The sequence below is a fragment of the Marmota monax genome, unplaced genomic scaffold (genome assembly GCF_021218885.2).
Source record: "Marmota monax isolate L192 unplaced genomic scaffold, Marmota_monax_Labrador192_F-V1.1 WCK01_AAM20220418_F8-fsc00344, whole genome shotgun sequence".
Classification (NCBI taxonomy): Eukaryota; Metazoa; Chordata; class Mammalia; order Rodentia; family Sciuridae; genus Marmota; species Marmota monax.
Window position 1 is genome coordinate 142,209 of NW_026692430.1, and position 20,400 is coordinate 162,608.

The 20,400-nt window shown below is 35.4% G+C and overlaps 1 protein-coding gene across 1 annotated transcript in view; it reads left to right on the forward strand.

Moving 5' to 3' along the window:
- The window catches only part of Adam2 (ADAM metallopeptidase domain 2), a 59,316-nt gene extending 39,219 nt beyond the window's left edge, over positions 1-20,097 (forward strand). Inside the window, exons 14-19 of the mRNA XM_058578785.1 lie at positions 2,535-2,640; positions 8,601-8,784; positions 15,773-15,850; positions 16,066-16,195; positions 18,935-19,097; positions 20,064-20,097. Coding sequence (XP_058434768.1) covers positions 2,535-2,640; positions 8,601-8,784; positions 15,773-15,850; positions 16,066-16,195; positions 18,935-19,097; positions 20,064-20,097 — 695 coding nt within the window. The remainder of the gene's footprint in view (positions 1-2,534; positions 2,641-8,600; positions 8,785-15,772; positions 15,851-16,065; positions 16,196-18,934; positions 19,098-20,063) is intronic.
- The last annotated feature ends 303 nt before the right edge of the window (positions 20,098-20,400 follow it).

The window sequence follows — 20,400 nt, forward strand, 5'->3', positions numbered from 1 at the left end:
GCTTATGACATAAAATGTGTTCTCTTTTGGAGAATGTTCCATGAACATCTGAGGGATAAAAATGAATTCAACTATTGTTGAGTGAAATAGCCTAGAGCTGTCTGCTATGCCCATTTCATTTATAATAAACTTTAGATCTGAAGTGTCTTTACTGATTTTATATCTGATTGGCCTACTTATTGTTGATAGAGGTATGTTGAAATCAGTTGGTATTGTTGTATTGGCGTCTAGCATTTGTTTTATATAATCAGGTGCACCCATGGTGGGGCAGAAATATTTATTACTATTATATATATATATATATATATATATATATATATATTCTGGTTGGATTGTTCCTTTTACCATATGAAGTGATCGTCTTTGTCTCTTGTAATTAATTTTGGCTTGGAGTCTGCTTTGTTGAACATAAGTATGGCTACTCTTGGTTTTCTTTTAGGCTCCATTTGCATGGAATATTTTTTCCACCCTTCACTTTCAGCCTCTGGATGTCTTTGCTAAGAGGTAAGTCTCTTGAAGACAACATATAGTTGGGTCTTTTTAAAAATCCACTCTGCCAGGCAATGTCTTTTAGTTGGAGAATTTAGACCATTTACACTCATTATTATAGGGAGATGTTTACATTATTTCCTGCCTTTTTTTTTAAGAAATCAGATGTTATTCTGATTTTTTTACTTTCCTCTAAATGTTACATTTTCTCCTGAGGCTTTTAAAATTCCATCCTTATCCCATATATTTGGCATTTTAATTATAATGTCACACAGAGGTTCTTTTTTGCATATTGTATGTAGATGTCCATATCATACCTGATATTATTTCACTGAAATGGCTCTCAGTGTCATTAGCCTGTATCTCAGTTACTGCCTCAATTCCAGTAATTCTTATGTTGGGTCTCTTAATGTTGTCCAAGAGACTTTTAACTGAATTTTTAATCTGATTTACTGTGTCTTTCATGCTGGGGTTTTTATTTGTTTCATTTTCAGAACCCATCTCTGTTTATTGAAATTCTCTTTCAAATCCTGTGTTTTCTCTCTTAATTCATTGATCACCTTAGCAATAAGCTTTTTTTAATTCCTTGGGATTTCATCTACTTTATTATCTGTGGATTCAACCAGTGGGGGGTTATAAACTTTTGAAGGCATCTTCTTGGCCTGTTTTCTAATGTTTTCTGAGGTCCTATATTTGTGCATGTGTTGAGGTGGATCTCTCCTCCTCTTTAATGTGAAAGTCCTTCAGTGAATAGTTATCTCTTCATGAGAAGCACTAGACTTTGGGGGTATGTTAGCTTCCACACATTTGATCAGCATAATCAAGTGATAAGTCCAACCACCACTAGCAATTTGAGAAGAGAGTAACTTCAAGTAACAGTGGTAATTTAAAAATAAGCCATATGTCAACATATGCAATAAGAGTTATTACCAAAAATCTCTGCAACTCCATTAACCAAAGAGAAAAGTGGGTTAGAAATAATATAGACTATGTGAAGAGATCAAGCATTAGTTACAGTATGCCAAGTTGAATTAGAAGAAAGATTAAAAGGGACACAGAAGATAAAATGAGAGAAAAATGGATAAAGGAGTGGAAGAAGACGGACATGGAAGAAAAAGGAGAAGAGCTATCATAAAAGGATTCAAATAATGACAAAATACATCAAATTAGAACTCTGGTGAAATGCAAATTGTGGAAAGACATTGGAGAGCAGTTTACATGAAGCAGTTAATGTAATAACTCTCTTACAGATACTCAATTTTCTTCTTGCTGAGGTTTCTGAACTGGAGATCTTTCTTGGATTTCGACTTGAGAATCTCCCAACTATGAAGAAGTCTGTCTGACACAAATATATTGCTGTTTGTTTACAGCTCTTACCCAGACTGGCCAAATTTGCTAGGGAGTCTAGATGTTCAGCTCCATCCCCTCCTTATCTGGCAGCCCCTGTTGGTAGAGCGTTGTTTAATTCCATGCAGACTTCACAATTCAAATGGCTTTGCTATTGTGAAGGTGAGAAGTGTTATGGTCTGGAAAATGTTCCTATGATTCCAGGATGTTAAAATTTGTTAAGGTTTATTTTATGTCTCAAATATGGTCTACCTTAATGTTTTATATACTTTTGAACAGGATGTGTATTCTGTGATTATAACTTTTAGTGTTTAATAAAATGAAGGTCTATTAGGTCAAGTTAGGTGATATTAGTTTTCAAACATTTTATACCTCTGCCTTCTTGTTTATATAAATTACTGAAAGAGAAATGTTGAAGTCTTCAGTTATAACTGTGGACTTTTCTCTTTTCAAATTATCACTTTTTGCTTCAAGTATTCGAAGATCTGCTATGATATGTAAGTGCATATACATTCAAGAATATTATGCTACTTATAAAATTAATTATATAATGTCACTTTGTAATGTCCCTGAAATATCGCTTGCTAGTTATCCTTTGTTTATATTATATATTGTTTAATATAAATATAGAAAGTCCAGCTTTTTAACACAATATTAAAGTTAAAAATAAAACTTAGAATAAATTCACTCTTTTTCAGGGTCAATATTTGCTTCTGAAGACTGTTACAACGAACTTAACTCTAAGACTGACATTTCTGGGAACTGTGGTATAACTGATGATGGATACAAAGCATGTGAAGCTAAGTACGCTTTGGGAAACCCTAACAGAGAACCTCTATAGCCTTGCATTTGAAAATGTCACCAATTAAGTTTATATATAAACAAAGTATCGTCTACCCATGAAGTAAGACCATGTTTCATGAAATGATACATGTTGTAGATGCAGAAATACACAACATTTCTCTTCCTCATCCAAATCATCCCTGATGTTTTTAAACATCAAGGGTTTTGTTTACACAAAGGTACATTAATTGCTCATCAGTAATTATTTTTTTTTGTTTTGCATGCCATCTCCTTAATTTTACAAGGAATGATGATCCTGATAGGGTTGAAATGAAAATACATGAATTTTTTACTATCTAGAAAGCATAGTGCTGAAGAACAGACGTACATTCTAACACCAGACTTCTTGACTTTACATCTAATTTCATTGTTGACCTCTTTGGGTGACCTCAGGCACCAACAGCACAAAAAAAAAAACTCCATATCCCCTTTGATGAGATTTATCAGTAGTTAACATTTTACTAGTTTGTTTTATCTTCCTGTTTTTATAAGTCTTCTCTGTCCATAATTTGTATGTACCACTTGAGTGGAAGTTGGAGATTGTGCTTCATGACCCCTGAATCAATCAGCCTGTCTTTCCTGTGAATAAATTCTATTGTAGCTATAAAAGATGAATCATATTAAAATTTCATTCGTTTTTTAAACCTTTTCCTTAGAACTATTTTCCTTTGCTCAGGAATGAATGCAAAATCAGGTATTTGCATCTATTCAGAATGTACTTTCAGGCTTCATTAATCTGGAACATTTCTTCTCCTTTCATTTGTTTCTTCTCCTTAGGTGTTTGCTTTTCTTAAATACTACAGGCCATTTATTTTGTAGAATTTTTCTCTTAATTTGAATTTGTTTGATATTTTTCAAAATTATATTTGTTTGCATTTTGATCTTTTTACAACACAAGTAATGCTGTACCCTCGAATGTACAAAATTTTTTTTACAAGTGTATACAATTTTCTTTCAGAATTGGAAATTGCATGTTAAATTGTTTGGTTGAATTGTTTTTTTTAAGTCTCCCAATTGTGATGTTCTAATTTTTCCCATTGTAGTTAACATAATTTGAGAGGGAGTCGTGTTGAGACTGTAGGCATATTCTTTGATCCACCTGTTTTCAAATTCATTGATGAATTTTTAACTCAATTTTTTTATTTTGCTTTGTACAGATACAAATGTACTGCAGGAAAAAGCAGTCCACTTCTCTGTTTAAATTTGTGCCTTTCCTTATCTATGTACTCATTAATATCCATTCTGAATCAGTAATTATTATTTATTCAATGGAATACATTACCATTCAAAAATATTTTCAATATTTTTGTACCAATAGTAATGTATTTTGAAATTTTTTTCTCGAATCATCTCAGTTTGACTCATGAGAACCTCTTTCAGTTGATCACTGTATCTACCAAAAGTCTACATGATTCTTTTAGAACTTCCAAATTTTTCTAGCACACACAAGAACAGATGCTGGGGCTCCTGTTCCACCTCTCCTTCCCAGGTTCTGCACACAGCTGTTTGTCCAAGGAACCCAAGTTCCTTTTAATAGAGGACAGCACCTGTGCACATCTTCTAATTCTGTCCCCTGATTATTCAAGTTAAGAAAACTGAATGTGCTTGCATGAATTTTTTAAAAAGTCTTATCTACAAAATACCTTGTTACACAGTTCCTGTCTTACGGCTCAAATTTCATGCAATCCTTTCTTTTCTAGTCATGTGCCAGTGTTTTCAAAGTGTAAGTGTGTGTTTGAGCATGTGTGAACACGCACATGCTGTATGTTGCAAACAATTCCGCCTTATTGCAATGCCTTCCAGCCAAAGACCACCAGGAGCACAACTGGAGTTAAATTGCATCCATCACACACTGTAGCACAGACGCACAAGATGGGAAACTGTGAGCACCTTGGCTTCAGAGTTTTTTATAGACTCACACTGTCAGATTTGTGCTTGTGTCGGGTGGTTTATAGGAGGGTGTCAGGAAGTGGATCTTTGCTCTAAAATGGATGTTTCCAAGAAGTGGAGGTAATTCTATGATCGTATGCCTCTTGTTTGCGTCTCCTCTCTGTGTGTTCAGACATGACCTGTGGAAGATGCTTGTCTTTCTTGATCTTCCATGGTCACAGGGTGACTTTGCTTAACGTTGGTGTTCTCTGGGACCACCTGTGTTCAGCGGGGGGACACCAGGAGTGCAGGACAGCTTTTGTGTCCTCTAAGGTCCTGCTGATAACATCTGGCCTTTGCCTGAAAACTAGGGGCTGCTTTGATCATTGTCCCTTCCCTCCATGGGCCAAAGACAAAAAATTCAGGTCACAGCAAATTGCTCTGAGATATCCAGGTTTCCAGGATGGCTGAACTGCTGCTGATTAGGAGGTCATCTTCTCTATTTCTTTACTTATTCATTCATTTATTTTTGTGGTGCTGGGGATTGAGCCCAGGGACTCATGTAACCTAGGCAAGCACTCCACCACTGAGCTACTTCCCCAGCCCAGTTTAGGGGATCATTAAGACAACTTGGGGATTGGGGTTGCGGCTCAGTGGTAGAGTGCTTGCCTGGCATGTCTGAGGCACTGGGTTTGATTCTCAGCACCACATTAAGTAAATAAATAAAATAAAGATATTGTGTCCAACTGTAACTAAAAATGTGTTTAAAAAAAACAAAAAGACAACCTGGGTGGCTTGATGCCCAACAGAATACATGGGCCAAACCAAAATGATATGACACAGCAAGGTGCTCACATTAATCCCTAGAACATAATACCCTAAATGATACATATCATTTATATATACATATATAGACATCCCTAGTATGTCAAAAGATATTTTAATTCCTTAATGTAACTTCAATCCTCAAAATTTTCATTTTAAAATAACTCTCTTGAAACAGATGCTATACGCAATGCTTAGCAAATTTTTGGCAGCTGAAATAAATTCAACTGATGTATTTAAAGAGAGCCATTGCTTCCCATTTTTAATTGTGTAAAGTCTAGCTTTCTATCTAAAATGTACACACTTCTAGATTCCATCCTGCAACATATTATCTATGTGCCTCACAAAAGAAAACTTTGAACCTTACCTTTTTTGTCCCTGACTGCACTGGGACTGATAATACTGTTCCTTCCCTTCTTTACATGACTCTTTAAAGAATCTGATTTTCCTGTTGAACACATGCAACACGACTAAATGTTTTATCCTCATGAAGTTGGTATCACAGGTTTGGACTTCATACCATTACTTTGCATCTTTCTATTCTTAAGTAACTGTAGATTCACAGTTGTAGAAATCACGGCAGGGGTGATGGAGAGGATCCCTGTAACTTTCAGCTCGCTTCCACATGGCAACATCTGCCGTGACATAAAAATCTGCAGTACAAGATCAAAATCAGGAAATTGAACATTGGCAAATTCATGCCATTTATTCAGGTTTCATCTGTTTTACGGAAATTCATAGTAAGGGATGAGGAAAGGTCCATGAATCATCATCTTAGGACTGTTGAATTTTCCCAGTAATGAATTTAGAATGTCTCTTAATTTATTTTAGTCTTTGAATTTTTTTTTTCTTTCTGCCAGTTTACTAGAATCTGTGTGCAAGGGGCCTCTTCCTTTTGCTAAATACATCCCTAAATACTGTGTTTTCAAGGCTATCATGAACACAATAGTTTTCTAAATTTAATTTTCACATTGTTGCTGATCTGTAAATGTCATAACAAAATTATAAATGATGGTTTTTATTACTTTTTAAACTTTTTTATTTGTTCTTTTTAGATGTACATTAGAGTATATTTTGACATGGAGTATAACTTGTTCTAATTAGGATCCCATTCTTGCGATTGTACGTGATGTGGAGTTGCACTGGTTGTGTACTCACATATGAACATAGGAAAGTGATGTCCCATTTATTCTACTGTCTTTCCCATTTCCCTCCCCTGTACCTTCCCCCCATTCCCCTTTGTCTAATCCAATGAAGAACTTCTATACTTCCCCTCCCTTGTAATGGTTTAGCATCCACATATCAGAGAGAATATTCAGCGTTTGGTTTTGGGGGACTGGTTTATTTCACTTATCATGACAGTCTCCGGTTCCATCCATTTACCAACAAATGCCATAATTTCATTCTTCTTTATGGCTAATATTACATTGTGTATATATACCACATTTTCTTTATCCATTCATCTGTTGAAGGGCACCTAGATTGGTTCCATAGTTTAGCTATTGTGAATTAAGCTGCTATGAACATTGAAGTGGCCATGTCACTGTAGTAGGCTCCCCAGGAATCGCCGCGAGAATGGAATCCCCGCACGAGAACTCCAAAGTAGTGGGTGCCTGAGGCGGACAGCAGGGGTCTATATACAATTGAATACACAGCTTAACTTAACCGTCATCATCTCAATGGCTCGCTGGTGTCACCTCTCAACCACTCCCTTCTGGCAAAATGCCATGTGTCATCCTGAGGCTGTGGCCCTCAACATCTCCCCCCTTCTGTTTAATTAAATAATAAGCATGTGGCTTAAGGACCAGGCCTGTCTTAGGTTGTCCAATACTACATATGGTCCTTACCCATCATCAGATGAGCTGACCTCAAGGCGTCAGCCTCCTGTCTTAGGTTGGTACCATTGCAATTGGATCTTACCCATCATTGACTACTGGTCCAGCATACAGCCATACTTGTGGATAGGCCTTTGCACCAGTGGGGGGTGAGGTTCTTTGCCTCACCTCTGTTGGCCCCCAAATACCAGTGGGAGGTGAGGTTCTTTGCCTCACCTCTGTTGGCCCCCAAATACCAGTGGGGGGGTGTGAGTCCTTTGGGTATACACCAAGGAGTGAGATAACTGGGTCAAATGGTGGTTCCATTCCTAGTCTCTGAGGAATCTCCACACTGCTTTCCAGAATGGTTGCACCAGTTTTCAGTCCCACCAGCAATGTATAAGTGTACCTTTCCCCCACATCCTTGCCAACATTTATTGTTACTTGTATTCTTGATAATTGCCATTTTGAGTGCAGTGAAATGGAATTTCAGTGTAGTTATAACTTGCCTTTCTCTCATTGCTAGAGATGTTGAACATCTTTTCATGTATTTGTTGACCATTTGTATTTCTTCTTCTGTGAGTACCCATTCAGTCCCTTTACCTAACAAATGATGTTTTATATTGATCTTTTTTATTAGAGCTTTATGATTATATATAGTATTTGGGTTCATCCCAACAAACTCACACAGGCATGGAAATTGATTTCAGTTCAAAATCCCCCCTTTTCCCTCCCCCTTGCCCCCACCTTTTCCCCTCCCGTTTTCCCCTCCCTTCCTCCTTTCCCCTTTTCCTCCCACTCTACTAGACTTTCTTTGGCTCCTTTATATTAATCTTGATCTTTGGCATTGTGTGACCTTCCTGAACTTTTTTCTTCTGTGTGTGAGTTTCTTAGTCTTTATATCTCGTATCATATCATATGCAAGTCAGTTTCTAAGTACATATTATTTTCCAACAGCTATGCCTTCAGTTTCTTTCTAACTTGATTGCACTTTCTAGATCTCCATTAAAATGTTCAATTTTAAGTGGAAAAAGAGAATATGCTTGCTCCTTCCTGATTTTATGCGGAAATATTCAGCCTCTCACTCTTAAGTTTATCGTTAGCTACAGAGATTTTACAGATACTCTTCCTTCATTCCTTATTCGGTTGAGGAAGTTTCCTTCTAGTTCTGGCTTATTGAGAGCTTTCAGTTTTGCATTGAGGTTTTGTTTTTTCAAATGCTTCTTATTCCGTATTATTAAAATGAATTCATGTTTTTAGTGGTTTTTTTTTTTGGGGGGGGGGTTCGAAATTAATTGTTGCCTGCATCCTTTTGCAGATTTTGAATTTTTATTTAAATCTATTCACTTTGGAAATGCCATTCAAATATTTCTCTATTAAAATTAATGTTTTTCATTTGTGGATAAATTCTAGGGATCGGAAATGTGGAAAATTAATATGTAAATATGGAGGTAGTCATATCCTTCAGTTGAAAGATGCCACTGCCATTTATGCCAACATAACTGGAGACATCTGTGTTTCTTTGGAATATAACAAGGGTCATGCAGAAATAAAGAACATGTGGGTAAAAGATGGAACTGTTTGTGGTGCAGAAAAGGTTGGTGTTCTTTTCTTCCTAACTTCCTAATATTTTTATTACATGATAAACAGTATTTTTACTCAGAATTTAAGTGTGCAATCAAAATAGAAATTTAGAAAATAAAAAAATACTGCAATCTGTCACCATGCATAGATGATATTACTATAATATTTCACCAATGATTTTATACTTTTCTTACGGATGCTGCACATATGCACTGAATTAAGAATCACACTGTTCATTCACTGTATTTTATTAAATTATCTCATGTTTTTTAAAATTTTTTAGTTGTAGATGGACACAATACTTTTATTTAGTTGTTTTGTTTTTTTTTAAATGTGGTGCTAAGGATCGAACCCAGTACCTCATGCAAGCTAGGCAAGTACTCTACCACTGAGCCACAACCCCAGCCCCAAATTATCTCATATTATACAGAGTACTTCAAATGTCATAAACTATCTTGTGACATCATTGATTTTAAATAGTTGTTTAAATAATATATGTCCATTAATATAATGAAAATAAAGAATTCATAAAGCAAACAAGTTACATATCTGAAATACAATCATGCTTTCCATTTTCATGAGCCTTCCTCCATTTCTACATACATATATATAAATAGACTATTTCTCTAGTATATCTTTGTATTTTCATAAAATATTCCATTGTTTTATCTGCTTTTGATATTTTATCACTCAACATTATCAAACACATGAGCTCTGTGTCGACATTTCTTGTCTTCCAAGATTTTCCCATTTTGTGAAATATTGAATACTTGTATGCATACACATAGGTACAGAAGATGGTTCAAGTTCAAATTAGTCTCATGTGCAAATTTGAAATCATAAAGCCAGAATATAGTAAACCACTTGTTGAAGAACAGAGGGAAAGCCAAAATATACTTGGGAGCTGAAAGATATTTTTTGTGAGTAAACAGTAAGAAAAAGAAAATGACTTTCCACATTTTGGTTGTCAGCAAGTATAAGTGAAATCTAAGAATTTTTTCACATATTAATTGTCATTATGAATGTATACATATTCAAAATAGATCTTTTTTTCGTTTAGTTAAGGAAATATATTCCATACAAATAGTTCTATTACAACCTAACTTTGCTAAATATTTGCTCAGAAAATTGGAAAGGAGAAAAAGTATACAAAAGAAAAAATTGTAACACCAAGTGCTTGCACAAAAACTAGATCATCTTTAAGACTTTGTACTACCTTTGCTTTCATGGAATTTACTTTGCAAAAACACTTACCGAATTAAAACCCAAGACTATCTTTAGTCATAAATTATTTCTAGGCTACATGAGTGAGGAAGAGCAAAAATGTCATGTATCTGCTATTGGTTAGTGGATGATGATCAAGCCAGCTACTCTTTGAGTACTTTGACAATTTTTATGTGTTCATTGTTTTTGGAATAGCTCATATGCGAATGTTCATTTGGATTTGAATGAATACATTATCATGAGAAATTTTTAAATTCCTCTTGTCAGCAAAGAAAGGGTAAGAGATTTGGGTACTAGTGAATAAGGGTAAAAATTTTGAACATTACCACTTCCTTTGTAGCTATTCCTAAAAGGAATGTAACCAAGAGATGTGTAGTTAAAGATGTGTAGTTAAAGGATCTGAAACTTCACAAACAAAGTATAAGCACAAACCATGACAGGAAAACAGGGGAAAGGAGAAGGGAAGGGCCAGAGATCATAAGGACACAGGGAAGATCCGTAGAGAAGGATGAGAGCGAGGGAGGAGGAAGGACGGGAAAGAGGGAGGATAGGAGGAATCAATTTTTAAAAACCATGCTATGTGCAGATGTCGGTATACCACGGGGAATTTCACCTTTATGTGCACGTGGAAAGCACCAATCAAAAATCAATAAATAGATGAGTGAAAGAAGGACCAGCGGAGGAAGGAGAATGGGAGGAGGGAGGAGGGCAGGGAAAAAAGGGGCGATGCCAACTGGGACGCGAAATCAAATGCCACGCGTGTTCAACTTTGTCAGGATCCACCCGACGACTCTGCTTATCTATAAGGCTCTAATAAACATATTTTTTGAGGCAGACCAGGGTGGGAAACATCCATACATGAATCAAAGGGGACAAATGGAGAAGTCAGAGAGGAATAGAATGGAAACAAGAAAGCCCCCACACTTGCTGTCTTATGATATGGCACCCACTCTGGCTGACTGACCCCACCAGGGACCCCATGAGGAACATGACATTGCCCCTGACAAGTTAATGACAAGTAAGACCACCTCAACACTTTGGGATTTTTTTTTTACCCACCCTCAACTTAGAAATTTAACAGCTGAAGAATGTGAAACTATCTTTAAAATTGGTGCAACATGATTTTTTTATTTGCCTCTAAAAATTATCATCAAGGAGGGGAAACATGGGGATGTAGCTGAGTTCAGTGGCAGAGCACTTGCCTAGATGCACGCGGGCCTGGGTTCAGTCCTCAGCCCCGGAAATAGTGACTGGTTTCAGATTCCTAACGGGAAAGCATTTGTGCACTCATGTAAAAGAACAAAGCCAGAAGATGTAGGCAAGTGGCATGTCACACTGCTGCCAGGAGCTGAGCAGGTGGAAGTGCACTGGCTGCATCTGCAACACCACACCCACCCTGTCACAGAGAGCCCCCGCTGGAATCCATGCTAAAGGTCAAAAGTGTAGGGCGTTTATCACCGTGTCCCCAGAGACTATCCCATTAGTTGTATTTTGCAAATAATAGATTTCTAATTGAAAATGTATTCTGTGACATTTATGTGTTTTGTAAAAAAAAAAAGTCTCTTATTGTGAAAAATAAATTTCATATTATTATGAATACTATTTTATATTATGATGAAATTGTTTTATATATATATATATATTTCATATATCATGGAATAATGGCTATCTTGGCTGATTCATCCTGTGTTTTATTCATAGTTAATCCCTTTTTAAATTTCTAACTTTTATTGAAAAATTTTGTCATAGATATTTAAGGTGTACAACATGACAGGTGATATACATGTACATAGTGAAATGATTACTAGAAATAAACTGATTAACCTGTCCACCACTTTCTCAGCTACCTGTATGTGCGTGTGTGTGTGTGTGTGTGTGTTAGTTATGAGCACCTGAAGTCTGATCTTTTAGCAAGTTTTAGTGTATAATATTAGAACAACAATCCTTGTGCTGTCCATTAGAGCTCTAGACTTATCCTATATAACTGCGAGTTTGTACCTTTAACTACTTCTCTCCATCTCCTCCTCCTCACACCTAGTAACCTCCCTCTTGCCCTCCATTTCCAGGTATTTGAGTTTTTCTTTTTTATTCCCACACATAAGTGACATCTTGCAGTATTTGTCTTTCCGTGTCTGCCTTATTTCACTCAGCATAATGCTCTGTAAGTTCATTCAGCATTTTCTTTTCAAGGCTGAAAAATATCCCATTTTGTAGATAGATGGAAGGTAGATAAATACCACAATTTTGTTTTCCAAAAGAAACACATCAAATGCTGTCCATCAAAGCGGTGTGTTATGAACCTTAAATAAAGATTTCAAAAGTTAAAGTGATTAACTATGAATGAAACACAAGATGAATAAATGAATCCAGATAGATTTGATACATTTAAAATCTGTTGATGGGCTCCCAGTTTGTTTGGCTGTTGTGACACATGGGCAATGAACACGGGAGTGCTCATTTCATTTCCTTGGGTATGTGCTCTGGAGTGGGTTTGCTGATTCATACAGTAGTTCCAGTTTGGGTGTTTTGAAGGATCTCCATACAGTTTTCCATAGTGTCTGTTGTTAACTCACACTCACACCAACAGGGAATAAGGTCCCCCTTTGTCCTCGTCCTTGCCAACGTATTTCTCTCATCTTTCGATGATGAGCATCCTAATAAGTGAGTTGATATGTTATCGTGGCTTTGTTTTGCATCTCCCTGATGATTAGACCAAGAACTATATACCTGTTAGCCACTTGTATATCTTCTTTGAGAAATATTTTTTTGTCCCTTTGCCCATTTCAATCAAATTACTATAAATATGTATTTTGCCACTGTGTTGCATGAATTCCTTACATATTTTGGATATTAACCTTTTATAAGATATACAGCTTGCAAATTTTTTCTCTCAAGCCTCAGATTGATTGCCTTTCCATTTTGTTAATTGTATCTTTTGCTTTGCAGAAACTCTTTAGTTTCTCTTGTTGATTTTTGCTGTTGTTGCTGTATTGTGAATGTAATATTCAAAAGCTAATTACCAGGCCAATACCAAGGAAGTTTCCCTATGTTTTCTTCTGGAAGTTTTATGGTTTCATTTTGAGCTTGCTTTTGTGTATGGTGTAAGAAAGGGGTCCAGTCGGATTCTTCTGCATGTGGATATAGTTTTCCCAGCACCACTTACTGAAGACAACATTCTCTCCTCATTGTGTCTTCTTCATGGCTTTGTCCAAAATCCATTGAGCATGCATGCTTAGGTTTATTCCTGGGCTCTCTATTCTGCTAACCCCTATATTGTGTGTATTCTGTAAGTGTTCTGCTTCACCTCCTACCCTCTCAGGCATGGAAACACTGTGTCCAGAATGCACTCTCTTCATCTGCTGAATAATTGAATAGGTTACACTTAGAGACATTCTTGGCTGATGGGGGTGGTAATATGTATTATTCTCATACCTTGAGTTGAGCGATTTCACCACTTCATCTACAAAGCTGAACATGGCCTGCCAACTATCTCTGTGGTAAAATATGGACAGCATAAACTTTGTCACTGCAATCCTGTTTGAGTTTAGAGTTCAGGAACATCAGTGCGTGCTCCATTGCTAGAGACTTCTCGTCATCCTGTCCAATTCATTAAATCGTCTTCTTCAGAGACGCTGCTCACCACCGTTACACTTTCTTACTCTCTGAATTTAAATATTCTAGGTACCTCCTGCAAGTAGAACCATACAAGGTACGTATGGTCTGGCTTATTTCACCTGCATAACACTTTCCAGGTTCACGTGTGTTTGTAGCATGTATCAGAATTTCATTGATTCTTTTTTTTTTTTTTTTACAAAAGGCAAATTTGATCTAATAAATAGTAAGTCAAATTCTCATGGGTGAGATCCTTTACCTTTGATTTCTTTTTTAAATTTTATTATTATTTTTTAAATACACGACAACAGTGAAATGCATTACAATTCTTATTACACATATAGAGCACAATTTTTCATATCTCTGTATATAAAGTATGTTCACACTAATTTACGCCATTATACATGTACTTTTTTTACATTACAATTTTAATGCACATACATACCACAATTTTTCATATCTCTGTAAGTAAGGTATGTTGACACCCAAACACCCAATTCAAGTCTTCATACATGTACTTTGTAAGGGTGAACAGCATTCCATTTTCTTTTTTTTTTTTTATACCACATTTTCTTTATTGATTCGTTAAGTTTTCCTGATAAACTGACCTTTGTCCATATAGATTGTCCTTCTCTATCTCTTGTAATAGTGCTTGATTTAAGTACTTTTTTGATATTCTGCCCATGCTTGTTCTCTTTCGGTTACTATTTGCCTGGAATATCTTTTTCATTTCCCACCTGTTCGTGTCTTAGAGACCCAGTTAGTCTCCTGCAGATGGTCCTCAGCATGGCCATGATTTATGTGCTCTGCCAATCCATGCCATTAGATTGGAGAATTTAATCCATTACCATTAATGTAGTCACTGACAGAGAATGTGTTTGTGCCACTTTCGTTGATGTTTTATGTTTTCTGTTACTTTTTGTCTCTCATTTCTTCTAGTACTGCCTTCTTTTGTGTTAATTGATGTTTTGTAACAGGACATTTTGATTTCCTTCTTTTTTCCTTTGACACGGTTTCCATAGATATTTTCTTTGTGATTTAAAAGATATAAAACAATATCTCCCAAATTATAACAATCTATTTTGGATTGTCAACAAAGTAACATCAGTCACATACAAAATCTCCACTCCTTTACATTTTCACCCTCTGCTCATTTTTCATGTCAAAATATCCCATCCTTCTATACTGTGTGTGCCTATTAACAGATTTATAATTATTTTTATACATTTGTTTTTTATATCTCATAGAAAATAAAAAATGGAGTTGCAAATAACAATTACAATAATGCTTTTTTTATACTTGCTCATTTTTTAAATATGTATATGCTTATGTAATGATCAAATCAGAGTAATTAACACATTTATCACATTAAACTTTTATCATTAAAGAATATTAAAAAATCTTCTATTTGAAGTATATAATGAGCTGTTGTTAGCAGTAAGTGCTAGAACTTTTTCCTCCTTTCTAACCATAACGTTGTACCTGTTGACCAATCTCTCTCCATCTCACCTTCCCCCATATTATCTCCAGCCTCTGGTATTCTATTCTTAACTTTTATTTAACCTTTTCAGATTCATGTGTGATTGCAGTATTTATCCTTCTGAAGGTGCCTTATTTCACTTAATCTAATCTTTTCCAGGCTTATCCATGTTTTCACCAAAATAAGGTTTTGGTTTCATATTTCTATGGATGAATAGTATTCATATGTATGAATCGCTTTTGTTTATCTGTTCATCTGTTGAGGGGCATTTAAGTTGACTCTCTTGGCTGTTGTGAGTAGTGCTACAGTAGGCAGGAAAGCACAGTTGTCTCTTCAATGTATTGATTTCATTTCCTTTGGACAAGTACCCAGGAGTAGAATTGTTGGATACTACGGTAGTTCTAGTTTATTTGTTTGTTTGTTTGTTTTTCTTCTCTTCCTCCTCCTCCTTCTCCTCCATATTGCTTTTCATAATGGCCACACTACTTTACATCACCAGTAATGTGTAGGAGTTCCCTTTTCTTCACATCCTTGCCAGTATTTGTTACTTTTTATCTTTTTAGTAATAGTATTTCAAACTGGGGTGGGGTGATATTTTGTGGAAGTCTTTAATCTCAGTATAGTGGAGTGCTTTAGATTAAATGGTAAATCCAGGTGGCATATCACCTTTGACTTTCCACTTTAGGTGTGCAAGGAGAAGGAATGTGTAGACAATTCATACCTGAATTATGACTGCACACCAGAAACTTGCAACAATCAAGGTGTAAGTACCAGTACCAATGCTATGAGGTAAGAATAGAAATCATTTATACTATCCCAAGAAAGCAAATGCTCCTCAACACACACACACACACACACACACACTCAGATACCCATAAGCCAACAGGAAAATCAGCCTGAGGTAACCTTTTATGAACCTAGTTGAACACATATAAATCTATCTGCTTTTCTTATTAGGTAATATTTTCCTACTTTCAGGTATGCAATAACAAAAGAAACTGTCACTGTAATGCTGATTTTGTACCTCCTCAATGCCAAGAAGAAAAGGAAGGCTCAGGAGGGGGGAGCATTGACAGTGGCAATCATGAAAATACTACTGCTGCCACTGGTGAGTATGAATAAGAAATTGCAAACATGATTCAAGTGTCATTTTAATTTATGAAGTTTAATTAAGTGAACAGCCATCTTTGGTACACCAATTTATATCTAGATTGTGAGTGGACATCAAACAATAAACCACCTATGTCATTTATATTTTACTTCTGAGGGTGTCAGAGGAGTCACTGTGGTTTTTCCAGTGGAGGGACTTTAACTTGAGGCCTAAGGTAACGCCATGGCAAAGATGAAAAGCTGACCCAGAGAAGGGTGGAGCCACCCAGGTGTCAACACCACCAGAGAGCCACGCCCACTCCTTGGGGCAGGAAGGACAGTCAATGGGAATGAAATTGCCAGAAGCAGCCAGGAAGCTGCAGCAGGCCTGTGGTGTCAGGGCTGGATGGGAGGACGTGGGCCTTCAGAGGTTAAAGGAGTCACAGGGAGGAAGGAGGAGAAATACCATGGTTGCCTCATTCTCTTTTGATCCTGTAAATCATCCAGTGATCCCCACTGAACGGTCCTAACTAGAAGACAGCAGGTCAGGGTCTTGGGAAATGCAGTCCTCTGCAGTGTTGATCAAAGCAAAGGCACGACCAGGATGGATTTTAGAGAAGGCCAGCAGTGACCAACATATCCAATAGCACCGAGGGTCAGGAGACTTGATTTACTTTATATAAACACTTAAATTTACAGATGATTAGACAGGATTCTTCCTGATTTTTGTTAACATTTCTACATTTCATTCCACATAGGAATAGGCTGACAAATTGGAAACATGAAACTTTTTCCATCTTAGTAACAATTAGTTGCAATTACTGGCTTCTGCTTATGAGCACACAAGCCATTTACCCAATATGCAGTGAAGATTACTTTCCTAGAATCCAGGGTGGTGTTAATGGTATAACTGATCAATCCAGTCCATAGAACTGACATTCTGGGTCTCCCATGGTCTTCCTGCAGATTCTGAATTTTTAAAAATATTCAGTCTTGGAACTCTCATTCCTGACACACTTATTCTTTTGAAAATCATCTGCACTGTATGAACTTTAACGGCACTGAGACACAAAAATACAACCACTCAACTCAGCACCCCCTAAATTCATAACCCACGAAATTGTGAGAAAAATTAAATGGCTGCTATAAGTAATCAAGCTTCGAGGTAGTTTCTTATACAGCAATATCTAGCAGAAAGAATTAATACCCGGTGTAGTATATTTCTGTAACAAGAACCCAACACACATGGCCTTAGTTAGCAGTTGGAAGAAGTGACACATTATTATAAAGTGATGAATTATGTGTCATCACTGCTGCTTGTGGTGATGGAGAAAATAGAATTCAGCCTTCCTATTGATGAGAAGTAAAATGCAGGGCAAATATTGAGAATCTGGATTTTTTTTAGGGAATGGGATTAAAAATAAAATTAATTTTCATTCCAGGTCTTTTCAATCAAAAGCTTCTTAAAGAAATAAATGGCTAGGACTGGGGCTGTAGCTCATTGGTAGCGCCTGCCTTGCACTTGTGAGGCACTGGATTTGATCCTCAGCACCACATAAAAATAAATAAAGATATTATGTCCAACTACAACTAAAAAATATATTTAAAAAAAAGAAATGGCTAAAGGCCAAATTTGAGATTTTTGCAAAATAAAATTTTATCTCGGATTAAAAAAAATGTCAAGCATTTGACTATAATCCTCTCTGTTAAAACTTCAGAAAAACTTATGTTGACATCTGGTACAAGTCCCTTTACCTAAACAAAAGGCCTTCTAAGTGTTTTCTGGGAATGACTCACATTTATCATTCACCATATCAAAACAATAAAAAATACAATTGTCTAGTTTGGTGCAAAAAAAAAATCATTGACAAGATTGAATCTTTTGGGGCTGGGGTTGTGGCTCAGTGGTAGAACACTTGCCTAGCATGTGTGAGGCACTGGGTTTGATCCTTGGCACCACATAAAAATAAAAACAAATAAATAAAGGTATTGTGTCCATATATAACTAAAAATATATTTTTTAAAAAATATTGAATCTTTTAAAAAAGCATCAAATTAGCTCTATCTCCAGTGCACAAAAAAGAAAAGTATCCCCTCAAAAGAGAGCAAACCAACAGAAGACAACCACTTTAATCTGATAAAAGAACATCAACAACAAAAAAACTTGTATCCTACAGTTTTCCCATAAAATTGGGAGCAAAGCAGTAAAGTCAGCATTTACCATGACTATTCAATATTTATAGGTCCCAGCCTATAAGAAAGAAGGAACAGAAAGATTAGGAAAGATGAATTCATTTATGTGCAGATTTATGTGTAGATGATTCTAGAAGGAGGTATGAGAATTCCTTCAAAATCAAAATAAATGATAATTTCCTATATAAGACATGAAAATATATATCAGTGCAATAAAAGACAATTTAACTTAATCCAAATGTTATATGTGTGGTATTTTTTGTTCGAAATAAAGGCCAAGAAAAAATTCAATTCTTCTAGGGACCACACTTTAATTCTTTTCATCTATGGTATTAGAGACTACCAGGAATCGAAGGTTCTCAATAAAAAAAGCAAGAAACAGGACTATTATGTGAGCATCAAAAGAGCTTCTACTTATGTTGTTAGGCTACTTACTCTATATAAAAAAATGCTAATTGTAATTATTAAATAGTTTAAATTTTTATTCTAGTAGTCATAGTAAAATACAGAAGTACTCTTACTCAATTTCTGGCGATTGCCTTCTAACTGTGCCCTTCTCTCCTAGAAAGGCGCTTTATTGAGCGTACTTATTACGAGTCCAGAACTTCAAGATGGCCGTTTTTCTTAGTTATTCCTTTCTTCGTGATTCTCTGTGTACTGATTGGTATGCTGGTAAAAGTTCATTTCCAAAGGAAAAAATGGAAATCTGAAGACTATACAAGTGATGAGTATGTTGATTTCATATTTGCTTTGTTACTTAGATTATTCATTAGCATAATATCTTATTAATCACATCATGATAGACGGATTAGTAATAATTAAGATTTAACTTGTCTTTACATGGAAAGATAGTACTTAATCTATTCGTGATTAATGTAATAAAGAATCAACAATGATTTTAAAAAGGCCGGCAATTTTAATCTTACAAAAGCTTGAACTCTTTTAGGGGCAAAATTAAAAGGAAATGATTTCTAATTAGTTTATCTACCTCCTTTTGTCATTTTGATCTTAATTATTAAATATATAGTAAACAGCAATACTTTACTTTTTAGTATTTGTATATTTCAAAGAATTTTTATATTTTATTTTGATAAATGGTAATAAGGAAGACCAGGACAGTCCCTGTTTGCACTTTTAGCTTTTTTTGTACATAAATTGAGATGTAGTTAATTTTGTCCAAATTGAATTTCATAAACAATTTAATTAAATTAATACAATGAAATAAATAGAATATACTTCATGGAAATATGTTGACATTGCAGAAAGAACATGTAGCTAGTTATAATGCAGTTATCTAAATATATCAAAGTTATTTTTACTTGGGGTAACTATTGTGAAAATATTAATGTCAAATAACTGAAGAAATTGTAAGCTAATAAATTTGATAGAAATAAATAGGGCTAAGGATGCATGGTGAAAAAAATAAGGCTTACTAATATTTAGCTAATAATAATATGAATATAAAAACAATCTTTCTTGAGTTTATTTTCAAATAACCTTATATCACTGATCCTTTTCTTTTATGTGGGTGGGGAGAGAGTTTCATTGCTAGTTTCATTGATTACCAGGTGAGGAGTGTTCTCAGTTTGGAAACCCAGCTAGCAGGTAGGAATTCAAAACTGTTTCAAGACAGAGTTTTGAAGAAAATAAAATGAAATTTTAAGGGATGTTTGTTTTCCTTTTTAAATACATAGGCAGCTTGAAAGCGAGACTGAATCCAAAGAGTAGTGTGGACAACAAGGATATCATGATATCACAGTAAGTTTCAGATACTTCAAGGGAGAGAGACAGAGAAATGTATTAGATAAATATGTATAATAAAATATATATTAAATAGCAATAGTTGTATAACCACATATAACTAAACTGAAGAATAGTTTTTGATACTTTAAATTACATCATTGATATGTTGTTATAAATGATATTTGCAAGTTATTTAAAATTTCTTGCAGAATTATATTTTTAATTACTTTTTAAATTAGGTTATTCCTTTAGCTTCTGTGGATTGCAAATGTTGATTAAAGGGTATGT